The following is a 12,910-nucleotide window of genomic DNA, read 5'->3' on the forward strand; positions in this document are numbered from 1 at the left end:
ACTTTGTACAACTATGTAAAGTGGTTCTTCTACCAAATTTATTTAATGCAATCATATTGTGTTCCTAGATACCTCGAAGGTTATAGCCATATAATCAGTTGTCTTTATCACCATATTGAGGGTCTAAGATTATTGTCAGCAAAGTACTGAATCAGAATGTCTTTTGTGGAATGATAGCTTGGAAGATGCTTTTGTTCCCCCATAAGAATATGGTGCACTGCACAAATCAAGTGAATGATAGTTAAAAAGCTTGACTGAGGTGCTAACAAACTGATGTCTTCCTTTGGGTGTAAGTGTGTGTGTGTCTTTGTTGGTAGTATTGTTCTATGGAGACATACAAGTAAGAGTTCCATTATACCACATGCCCTATGTACTGTGTATGCAAGACAGTGAACTTGATCTTGGATGAAGTACTGAGTGTTGCTGAGTGTTGCATTTTACTTGTGTTGAAGTGAATTAAAATTTAACATTTGAACCAAAGCAGCTAAAAAGGGTCATGTGCTCAAACTTTGTAGTGCATTGAGGGTGCCGTACACTGAGCAGTGCAGACAGGGCAGAGCACAAATTGAGACAGAGACCAGCAGGACACTATGTTAACAACCAGCATTTTAGCAGTTAATAGCAAAAAGTAATTGTGTTTCCTTTGTGAGAAGGAATTCAGGTGTAAGAGGGTTACTAGATAAAGCAGTACATATAGCAAGGGCCTAAGTGTTATTTTATAAAAAGGATCACATTTTTAGTACAGTATTGGTGGTGCCCGGGTTGAAAGAAAGGAAGCAAACAAGAGACTCTGAATTAGGAAAACAGTCACGCAGGGAGACAAGCAGGAAAAAGAAAAGGTTTAGTAACCACAAACCAATGCATGCAATAGGTATTCAAGGGGTCAAAGTATTACAGGACCTTAAACTGACCAGTAGCTGTTAACTACTGCTTTTAAATTGATATGTAATTTCTTCATTTAAATAATTTAGTTTAAATGTCATAAATTTTAATGAAAAGTGGTTGAATAATCAGTAATGTAAATTTTAATAATGAAGCTATTATAATGCAAGTCTTGTTTGATGTTTGGAGTTTTGGAATCTGGCTTGGACAGACTGCAAACCAAATGTGAGTCAGGTGGTCTGCAATCTGACAGTCATCAGGGCAAGGTGACGTTTAAATCAATAAGATACATTAGTCTATTTAGTATATTACTTAAGCATTTATTTGTAACAATGATGGTAGCCACTATCGATGCTTTCCTGAGGACAATAACAGCTATTTCTAATGTCTCTTCTCTGTATCGTTCCAATTTTAGTATATGTGTTGCCGAAGCAAGCACAGCTATTTCTTTAATTCTGTACCTACATGCTCAGCTCCTGTAAACTTGCTGTGGTCCTTTCTCTCTCTCTTTCATGCCACACTTCTTCACCGTGAGTGTCTTTCCAGTCCAGTGGATCTTAATCACGGCACATTTCTCTCTTCTAAACTCACTTTGACATCGTCCTGGAGACCCCAAGAGTAGAAGCAAAGACTTAAAGAGGTGTCTGCTTGAGCCTTCAAAAAAGTAGATCAGAGGCTTTAATAAAGTAGATCCAGTCAAATTCTGTCTGCTAAAAGGTGAATAACATACACAAGGACACCAGTGGAAATTAAAGGGAAGTGAGTTTAATAATGTATCCGGGATGCACTTATTTACTCAAGTAGACGTGAGTATCTGGAACAAACTACCCAGTCATGTACTTAAAGCAGAAACCTTGACAACCTTTAAGACGTATCTGAATGAGATACTGGGATAGCTTAGCCATTAGCTGAACTAACAAGCTTGATGGACTGAATAGTCTATTGTAAATCATTACAGAGGAAATTTAGAGAATACAGGCTTGGACAGATTTATGGCAGATAAAGTTCAGTTTAACACTAGAATTATCAGAACCTATGAAAAAACTCGTAGATCTGTCCCACCTTAAATCGCTTTGCACCTCTCCATCAGCGTCTTTTGTCTTGTAAATGTGTCGATAAGCAGCAAGCAGCCTATTATCACATCCCCCCACTGCCGCACAGTTTTCTCAGCTCAAGTCTGTTTACCTGCGTGTCAGTTGCTTAGAGTTGTATAGAGTGAGAAGTCAAGAAAAGTGACACCTTTTATAAATACTGTATGGTTATTTGGAACACATGCATTTCATGTGTGTTCCGTGTCTACAACAATCTATATAAACACATCATTAAAACAAAAACTTTTTTCATGTTTTAGTAATAATTGACAAAATGTAGACATGACGTGTTTAATGTGTGAAGCCTGAAGTCCAAATAAACACTTTTCACAAAAGGTACACATATAACAGAACAAGTGTGCTTCTATTCAACGATATAACTGCAGAAAAAGAACCCGCGTTAGGTGCAATATTCACACCCCTTTGATACGATAGCTTCGGTGGCACAACAGTATCAACTGTTGACTGGTAATCAAAACTTCACGGGTTCAACCCCAGATGAGTCCGTTTTGAGAAGTGAGCTGCTCTTATTCTTACTATCGTAGAATAAAAACATACATTTGATTTGAGTCTGTAACAGCCTGTGTTACTTTATGATACTTGTAAAGGTTAGCTTTGGTTTTTTTTTTTATTCAGTTTTATTCTCTCAGTCGTGTTCACGATTCCAACGGCCCCCAAATTCCCCATCTGACACTGGTGTATTCACATAAAGACGCGATATAGCAGAGGTGAACTCGGATGATGACGACGGTTCTACATCGGAAAAAGAATGCACGTCGCACTCTTGCCGTTGCTGTACTTTGTATATGTACACGGGAAGCTCTGCAGTCTATTTGTGACTTTATGGTGTAGAAAATAAGTAAATAAATCAAAATAAATAACATTTGATCTGGCTTTTATGTAAGTAACATATAAATGTTAATGTTTTGGGTACAAGCACCGTCCAGATCTAGACTGCAGGAGCCATGAAGAAGGCTTACAAGATATTAGGTGATATAGCATTGCGTGCAGAGTACAAGTCAAAGGAGATTGTAAGAGACATTTTTAGTTAGTCCATTGTATGTTAAAGTGATTTAAGTATTAACTTGTTATATAAAAATGTTTTGCTATGTATTATTATATAGAACACATAACTACATAGATGAATGGTTTGAATTTTATCCCCCCAAGCTAACATGTAAATGGGATATTTATATTTATTTCTTTTCATTAGTTTAGTTTTTGTTCTGCCTTGCAGTTGGAAAGGCATTGGGGGCAAACAGTTTTATACCATAGCATACAGTAGTGAAACTGTAAGTTCATTAGAATACACAATAGACAAGTAACGTAACTTTAAGCTGAACTGAAGTCTAACATGAGAAAAATAAGATTGAAATAGGAAAGACACCCTGTTTCCCTTTTATCTTTTTCAGCTTTTATTTTGTGTGTGTATTAACTTCTTCCTGATTTTTATGATTTGTTCTTTTTTGGATTTTCATTAAAGTTTTTAAAATGATTTTTTTCGGACTGTGGATATTCTTTGGTTATTATGTATTTGACTTGTCCTGGATTCTACCTTGCCAACTCAGTAGATGCACAGTTTTAGAAACCTGCAAAAGGTACAACTACAGAGGTTATTCATAAGCTCTCTAAATAGATACATGGTTGAAGTTTTCTAAATTATGAAAAGTAATTGTACAGTGGATCCCAGCTCTTACTTTAAAATGAGTTCATCAACAAGAATACAGTAATCCCTCCTCCATCGCGGGGGATGCGTTCCAGAACCCCCCGCGAAAGGTGAAAATCCGCGAAGTAGAAACCATATGTTTATATGGTTATTTTTATATTGTCATGCTTCGGTCACAGATTTGCACAGAAACACAGGAGGTTATAGAGAGACAGGAACTTTATTCAAACACTGCAAACAAACATTTGTCTCTTTTTCAAAAGTTTAAACTGTTCTCCATGACAAGACAGAGATGACAGTTCCGTCTCACAATTAAAAGAATGCAAACATATCTTCCTCTTCAATGGAGTGCGCGTCAGGAGCACAGAATGTCAGAAAGAGAGAGAAAAGCAAACAAATCAATAGGGCTGTTTGGCTTTTAAGTATGCGAAGCACCGTGGCACAAAGCTGTTGAAGGCAGCAGCTCACACCCCCTCCGCAAGGAGCAGAGAGCGAGAGAGAGAGAAAAACAAACAATCAAAAATCAATACGTGCCCTTCGAGCTTTTAAGTATACGAACCACCGTGCAGCATGTCGCTTCATGAAGCAGCTGCACAGAAGGGAGCAACGTGAAGATAATCTTTCAGCATTTTTAGACGAGCGTCCGTATCGTCTAAGTGTGCGAACAGCCCCCCTGCTCAATCCCCCTAATTCAGGATCAGAGAATGTCAGTGCAAGAGAGAGAGAGAGAAAAGTAAGTTGGGTAGCTTCTCAGCCATCTGCCAATAGCGTCCCTTGTATGAAATCAACTGGGCAAACCAACTGAGGAAGCATGTACCAGAAATTAAAAGACCCATTGTCCGCAGAAATCCGCGAACCAGCAAAAAATCTGCGATATATATTTAAATATGCTTACATATAAAATCCGCGATAGAGTGAAGCCGCGAAAGGCGAAGCGCAATATAGCGAGGGATTACTGTACATGGACACGGTAAAACTTGTTAAAGGTAAATTGTGCACAGTTTCCTTACACAGAGAGCTACTAAAGATAAATTTTTGTTGTATAGTATACAGTAGGACTACGGTTCTTTAAAACTTGAACTAAAGTTATTTTGGAGAAATTAGAAATTGGATAAGATTGTTGAAATCTTACAGATAGGAGATCTGGTAGATAGGAGAGCTCTTAGATGCTACAAAACCACTTCTGTAAATTTGAGTTTTTTCAATTAAATAATAATATTGATGGAAGTGCAAAAGGGTATTACTACTAAGCCATGTAGTGAAAGAAGTTTTGACAACTTTTAAAAAAGTAGTTGAATGAGATATTAGGAGAGCTTAGTTGATAACTTCTGTAGTCAAATGAGAATGTTGGACTGTAGTCTCCTCTCATTTTTTAGTCTTTATTTTCTTAGTCATTTTGTGATAAAAGTTCAAAGTGTAGTAATTGCCTCGCTAACATTTAAGTGTAGGTAATAGTAGTTTGAAGTGGAGTATCCTGCCACAGTATTTTTAAATGACTGTAGCCTTTTTGCTTACAATCTAGCATTATTTTCTTGAAATATAAACATTACATCATCAAATTCAAACATATGAAGTAAAAGCAATTTAAAAAATGGATTGTTTACAGCCTTTAGTTTGAAACAGTTGTAGACTATGTACTCCTGCTATATTTATATACAACTTTGTGATACTTTGTGATTCATGGGGGTCAGGGGTGCTGGACCCCAGCAAATGCGAAAATCCGTGAATATATTTTGGGCGTAAAGCACAAAATGATTAAACAGCCTCCTGAAAGTTGTCTAAAGTTTTGTCCAGTTATCATGTGGTTGTGTGTGAAGATCTGTAGAAGGTGGGAGTGCTCCCAGACAGATATTTTCTAACCCAGATGAAATCAACAGACAAGTGGGCACAGGACAAGAACATACATCCAGAGCAAACTTCAGTCTGATGGAGGTAATTGTAATCCAACTCTCCAGTGAAGTGTTGAAATAAAAAGAGCACTGACAATGATTCTTGCTATGGCTCACTCTTAAAACTAGCATCCTCATCTTTCACCCAGCAGCCCTCAAGGCAACCGCAAAAGCTGCTCAGTGACACAGTACTAACAGGGTTTCTAGGATTTGCGGTCCATTTAAGTAGAAAGGATATACAGTGCTGTTTGTGGTGTTCCACAATAGGTCATACAACTCTTAAAATAATTTCCATGAAATTATTTATGACAGACCCAGAAATAGTTGATTGGAAACCCATGAATCGCAAGGGCCAGCCTATATATATATATATATATATATATATATTTCTAATATGACTGGTATTCTCAGCCTACTAGGTTGAAATACTGATAAATAATAGGCAGCCAGTGAGGCACATGCAGTGCTTGAAATATTCTCAAGATGAATTGGGTAGTATTTAGAAAATCAATTGCAGGTACTGCATCATATACATACATCTAGCTCATAGTAATTTATGTATAATTAGATATTGGCCCATTTTGAGCAATTTAATTGTTTTATTGATATTAATGGGTTATGTTTGCCTGGTCACCCTGAATTGATCTGTTTGTTAATATAACTAACTATCAGCTACTGATGATGATTTTGAAGTGATGTGAGGGTTGACTGTTCATATTTGATTAACAATTTGTGATTTGTAATAATCATCATTTGAAATGCTCTTGTGATCACAAGTTCTAGCTTAGCTTCAATAATTTATTTGGCTTTACAGCTTATTCACTGGATGATTTAAATACGATTTTCTAAAGGTATGTAGAATATTTGTGCTTTGTTGTGTACTGAGTGATGTGCCTTGAGGGTGTTCATATTTTTCCTTCAATTTTCCAATTCTGTTTTTTCACTATTTTTAATGTATAAGTTATAAATAATTACTTAGCAGTTCTCTAAACAAATAATAAGAGATGCTACTAAGTTCACTGACAAAATATTTTTTTTTACTCTAGCTTGATGTACTATGCAATGGTGAGATCATGGGAAAAGATCATACCATGGAATTCATTTATATGACAAGGTGGCGACTTCGTGGGGAGAATGTAAGTCCTGATTCCTCTCACTAAATATTTCTGTAGTGGTTTCCTGTTGTAGCAGATCCTCAAATTGGACTTGTGGTCACTGGAATTTGCTTCAGGTGATTCCTTAATTATAGGTAAGACACTGGTTGTTTCTTATTCTCCCCAAACCTGCTACATTAGGCATGGAATCTTCACAGGCACTGAAAATTGAAAGACAGATGCTTTGGCAGAGTTCAGTTTTTCAGAATATATTCTCATATGAAATTACATTATTTTGAACACGGCAAATGGTTCTGAATTACATGGTCCACTTTAGCGTGAATTTTTATATATAGACATTAAAATAATTAGTAGACGATTAAGAAATGAAATATTTACAATTATCCTAAATCAAATAGTGAAGACAACAAATGTGTACAGGCAACAGCTAACAATAAGCAGACAAATGGAAATAATTTGTCATGTGGAGAAAGTGACTGGAAGTGATTTGTAAAGCTTACAGTTTTTGCCAAAACTGAAAGTGCAATCAAACTTTGAATGGTATAATATAAACTTACTATCTGGAGGCCACAGGTACTTTTCAGCAGCAACTAGAAATGGTGTGTCATTTTCTAATCCATTTAATCTAGACCATGTTTGCAATTAGTGCTGTAGCCTATCCACAGGATGCAAGGCAGGAACAATCCCTGGACAGGGTGCAAATCTATCGAAGGTCGAACAAAAAAAACACACACACACACACACAAAGGACAATTTAACATCATCAATTCACCTTACCTGCATGTTTTTGGACAGTGGGTGGCAACAGAAGCACCCAGAGGAAACCCACCGAAACACAAGGAGAACATGCAAACTCTACTCAGAACCCTGGTCTCCTCACTGTGAAGCAGCAGCACTACCACTGTGCCACCTTACTGCCCCCAAGTAAAAATATTGAATGAAAAATGACAGCATACTTGACTTTTTTCAGGACTTTCCAATCAAAATGAAGGCAAAAATGGCAACTTACTCCTGCATTTTAACTTCAAGTCCTATAAGAAGTAAAATTTACAAAGCTGGCTGTTTGTATTTTTTACAAAAAAAAGACACAGTATTCTGGATAGAGTGATATTAATCATATTACTTCGTTATTTATATAGTACATTAGTAAATGTAAAATAGGAAAATTTACAACATTAAAAATAAAATTAATCTGATTGTAAAAAACAAATTACTTTGAATAAATAAAATACACCTATATGTATTTCATTGTAATTAGACATCAATGATTAGTAAGTGTAAATTTTTTTTACTAGTTATATTTTAATTTTCTCATTAAAGACAACAACTAAATCATATATTAATCCAGTATAATGCTGTATATATTCATTTGGCCACATGGAAAACATGCAGTAGAGTGCCTGTTATACAAGTGAAAAGAGTGATAGGATTTCCCTCTCTAAAACTCAGTTTTAATGGCCTGGGAAGACCAAAAGCCCCAGCAGTTTAAGTATATGGCTGTGGTGGCATAATTATTATATAACGTTTATAGCTATTTGTATGAAGTACTTTTATGTTACTGGCCACACTGTAAAGGAAGAAAAATAATAACAAATAACTTCTGATATGGTGGATGTGAAAATGATGCAAGCAGTATGACTCTTTCCCAGATAAATAAAGAAACTAAGGCCTAGTTTAAACTGAAAATGACAAAAATTAGTTAAAATAGTAATGTAATTTTAAACAAACTTAAATGTTTATTTTGCTTTTCCCACTGATCTTGGTGTGTATTGTTGCAGAAGGTGCAGGCTACATAATACATCAGATTTCACACCAAACCTACTACATGTACTAAGATTATGTTAAAAATTAAGTGCTGGCACCAGCTAGTGCTTTCAAAATGTGCAAAGTAAAAACTCTGTTATTCGTAATTGGAACATGCTGGTAAAATCAGAAAGATCAAAAAGATTACTTTGCATTTTGTTTTAAAACTGGAAGAGTGTAAAGTTCCTTTCTTTATACTGGTACTGTGTGGCAGACTTGACTGAGGAAGGTAGAAATGCTCCTTGAAGACATTTAGCCAAGTCACATTATTGAATCAATTTTTTAACACCCCATAGAGCTTGAAAGTGGTAACTGTGAATTATATGATCACAAGAGTTCTCAAAGGCGTCTGCTTCATACTGTGTAGTGATAAGCGAACCTCGCAGTGTTCACTTTACAGGGACTTCAGAGAAATCACAGAAATGTTTGGGAACTTTACTCAACTCTGTGAAATGCATTGAGGTCAATGGAAAAAGAGGAATTGAACTATTGTAGAGTGGATGATATGGTTCAGTAGTTTTTTAAGTGTCCCTGAGGGATAGGAAAGTGTGTGCCAACTATGCTGGATCGATTATTGTGGCCAAAAATATGATCTCATCTTTGAGGCAGCTGTGCTAACCTCTGTAACACTGTGACTCAAACAACAAAAGATATAGACAGAACAATAACCAAAACCAAAATGCGAAAATTGCCTAAAACTAGAAAAAAATACAAAAAAAAAATTATGATTGCACTCACAGTGTTCCAATCTTTGGCCGTGTCATGAGTAGGTGGCATGGACCTGGCATGTTCAGTTGTTTGAAGTTATTGCTCCGGATGCAGCTGATATGACTTTTTGTTACTGGTCTGTCTCTACAGATGCTTCACAATTTTTTTTCTTCCATTTAGAAGCTAGAAAGCCATATAAACAGTAATAAATGTTTTGTTATTATTATTATTATCATTATTTCACATTGTTTCATGCGTTTTCTGACTTCAGGAGGGGGTTGAGAGGGCTCCTTTAAGGCTTGTTTTGACTTGTAGCCACAGCTTATAGCTGATTACACATGCATTTGGCCAGCCAAGTGGTACAATGGTGAATGAATGAGTTCACAGGGATCAGTGTTGTATATTCAGTAGCAGTACTCATAATTTTCTCATTTTACTTAGGTAATGTATCCCTCAAATGAAAATACTTTTTATAAACACAAGCAGGGTACAGATCCAGCAAGTACTGTACAAAGGAGATTGGGTGCCGATGTAAAATGAAAGGAGAAGTATGCATGCTTGAAGGTCCTGTGCATGGCTGCTACAGCTTTGTATTGTCACACTAGCTTCACAAAGCATCATGGGTCACTTAGGAAAAAAATGTTTGTTTAAGCCTACTGCACTGCGAATTTCCAGGAAAATATTAGGCAAACAAGGTTACCAGCAAAACACAAGGTGTTCACTGTGAAAGTGATCAACACTAATTCTGTATCACTAGAAATGGAGATGACACACTTCTGTGACTTATTATGTCAAAAAAATCTGTGACAGAGTTGCAATCCACTAAAAACAATGTCATTTCTTAAGCTGTCATTTGTCTTAGTAAAACTCCTTCACATACACATATTTGTACATATTGCACATTTATAGATGTCTTCTGAGACGCTCAATTCGTTCAGTTTCAGATATGGAAAAGTATAGATAAATATTGTCATATTTGGAATGACATACCCTGCTATACAATATTCTGTACTGTTGTCTTTTGAAGATTGTCTTTTTCCCACTTATGCTCTGCTTGCCTACATGCCCACTTTAGATTTAACCACCTGATCATTTAAGCACAGTTCAGGTTTAGGTTTTGAGTGCTTGACCTTAAACAGAGCCTAAAATGTTTGAACAAGTATCATTAAACAAAGTAACTAGACCATCAGTGCTTAGCTGAGGTAGGAGGAATTGCACAGTATCCATAAAAGCCGTGGAGAACTTGCTGGCAGTAGTGGAGATTATTGTGTGAGAGCCAAAGTTTGACTACAAATTCTGACTATTTGGCACAATAAGGAACACTCAGGTATAATAGACAAGTGATCTGAAAGGCAAGTAACAACACTTCACTATTACAGACAGCTGAACCATATAATAAAAAAGGATCCGGTGTATGTCCATGCTTATATGTTGGGCCTCTCAAAAACTGAACAAGATTTAAAGAATCAGTGAAGTTTAAAAAGTCTTTAACCAGAGGTTTATTCGGACATCAACTGTTGATCATGTGTTTAAAAGAATTTGAAGGTCATAGACCAGCAAAGAAAAAGCCATAAACAGGCAATCAAAAACAAAACAAACCCAGACGGCCAACTGTGGTATAGCGGGTCCACAGCTCTCTCGGCAAAGGCCAGTTTTTAAATGAATAATCACCGCGCACACGGCGTAGCGAGGGGGCGTGGTAGTGTGGCTGAAGCAGTTCTCGGGTGGATTTGTGCTGCGGGCGTTTCTCACCTAAGTGCACAGGTGAGGGACGGTCCGCAGTGTAATTGTTCCCGGGAACTGTTGATTGCCACAGCTGCCACGTCCATTATAAAGAGAAGCCTGAGATGGTTAAGGGAAGAGAAAGAAAAAGAAAAGAGAAGGAAACGGAGGTTGCAGGAGGAAGCAGTGAGAGAGGGAGCGAGATTATGCTCGCGGCAGCTGAGCAGACAGCCTGGGTGGTTGGCCGATACCCGGGGGAGTAGTAGATGTGGTCGCTACCGTTAAGATTACTTCAGAGAGCGGGAGTGACTGGAAGGCGGGTGATTCTCCGCGGAAGGCAGCGGGAGTTGGGACTTGGGATGTGGTGTCCCCAGCGTGAGAGCCCTAGTCGTTGGGGAGTCCCAAGTCACTGTCAGAAGGGGCCGACCAGAGCCAAGGATCGGTAAGGCGACTGACAGCAGAAGCAGACACTGAGAAGGTCAGCTGCAAAGAGAACGTCTTGCCTGCTGCAGGGCCCTAGCGGGAGAAGCAGATGAGACGCTAGTTTAAAAGAAGCACTGGGCTTGTCATTGGTTTTTTAAAAGACTGCTTCCTGCATTGTGTTTTAACTTCAGTTTTAAAGGATTGTTTTTGTAATTATTTTAAACCTCCACATTTCTTTTATGGATTATTTATTGAACTGTGGACACTGCACTGTTGTACTTTGTTTTTGTTGTTTTATTGTAATAAAAGCACTTTTGCACATTTTCATTATAATTTAGTTTTTCTTTGGGTTAAATTTTAAGTGTAACTTTTTTATTGCATTATATTTTCTTCTCTCACTGCCACTGCTACTGTAATGATTTTGCTGTCTCTAAGGTGCCATCCAACCCACCTATTACAATTTCATCTACAGCTTATAAATTACATAATGGCCCAAAGAAATGGTACTGTATACATCACTGTGATCGCATTTGTTTCTTTATTGTAAATTTCTGGAATATTAGTGAAATGTGATATTTCCCCATCTAAACTCTTGTTGACTGTTATGTAATCTAACTGTAGTAAATGTTTGCTGCTCATTCTTTTCCTTGTTTCCTTCATTTTTTTGCAATACACATTAAGCTAAATGCCCTATATTTATTAGAGTCGGCCCAATCACCCCTTTTATTTAATGTAGCTATAGCTAGTAGTTTCCATTCTCGGCCGGGCACAGCCCGAAGAGGCAACGTGGGTCCCCCTTCCCATGGGCTCACCACCTATGGGAGGGGCCAAGGAGGTCGGGTGCAGTGTGAGTTGGGTGGTGGCCGAAGGCGGGGACCTTGGCGGTCCGATCCTCGGCTACAGAAACTGGCTCTTGGGACGTGGAATGTCACCTCTCTGAAGGGGAAGGAGCCTGAGCTAGTGCGCGAAGTTGAGAGGTTCCGGCTAGATATAGTCGGGCTCACCTCGACGCACAGCTTGGACTCTGGAACCAATCTCCTTGAGAGGGGCTGGACTCTCTACCACTCTGGAGTTGCCCCCGGTGAGAGGCGCCGAGCAGGTGTGGGTATACTTATTGCCCCCCAACTTGGAGCCTGTACATTGGGGTTTACCCCGGTGGACGAGAGGGTAGCCTCCCTTCGCCTTCGGGTGGGGGGACGGGTCCTAACTGTTGTTTGTGCGTATGCACCGAACAGCAGTTCGGAGTACCCACCCTTTTTGGAGTCCCTGGAGGGGGTGCTAGAGGGCATACCTTCTGGGGACTCCCTCGTTCTGCTGGGAGACTTCAATGCTCACGTGGGCAATGACAGTGAGACCTGGAAGGGCGTGATTGGGAGGAATGGCCCCCCTGATCTGAACCCGAGCGGTGTTTTGTTATTGGACTTCTGTGCTCGTCACGGATTGTCCATAACGAACACCATGTTCAAGCATAGGGGTGTTCATATGTGCACTTGGCACCAGGACACCCTAGGCCTCAGTTCGATGATCGACTTTGTGGTCGTGTCGTCGGACTTGCGGCCACATGTCTTGGACACTCGGGTGAAGAGAGGGGCGGAGCTGTCAACTGATCAC

The 12,910-nt window shown here is 38.5% G+C and overlaps 1 protein-coding gene across 3 annotated transcripts in view; it reads left to right on the forward strand.

The window, feature by feature from the left end:
* Positions 1 to 12,910, forward strand: part of LOC114647005 (polycomb group RING finger protein 5-B) — a 123,580-nt gene that overhangs the window by 104,802 nt on the left and 5,868 nt on the right. For all 3 annotated transcript variants that reach the window (XM_051923098.1, XM_028795459.2, XM_028795460.2), the window contains exon 8: positions 6,575 to 6,664. In XM_051923098.1, the coding sequence (XP_051779058.1) occupies positions 6,575 to 6,664 (90 nt within the window). The remainder of the gene's footprint in view (positions 1 to 6,574; positions 6,665 to 12,910) is intronic.

Source organism: Erpetoichthys calabaricus, chromosome 2, assembly GCF_900747795.2.
Source record: "Erpetoichthys calabaricus chromosome 2, fErpCal1.3, whole genome shotgun sequence".
In the NCBI taxonomy this organism is placed as follows: domain Eukaryota; kingdom Metazoa; phylum Chordata; class Cladistia; order Polypteriformes; family Polypteridae; genus Erpetoichthys; species Erpetoichthys calabaricus.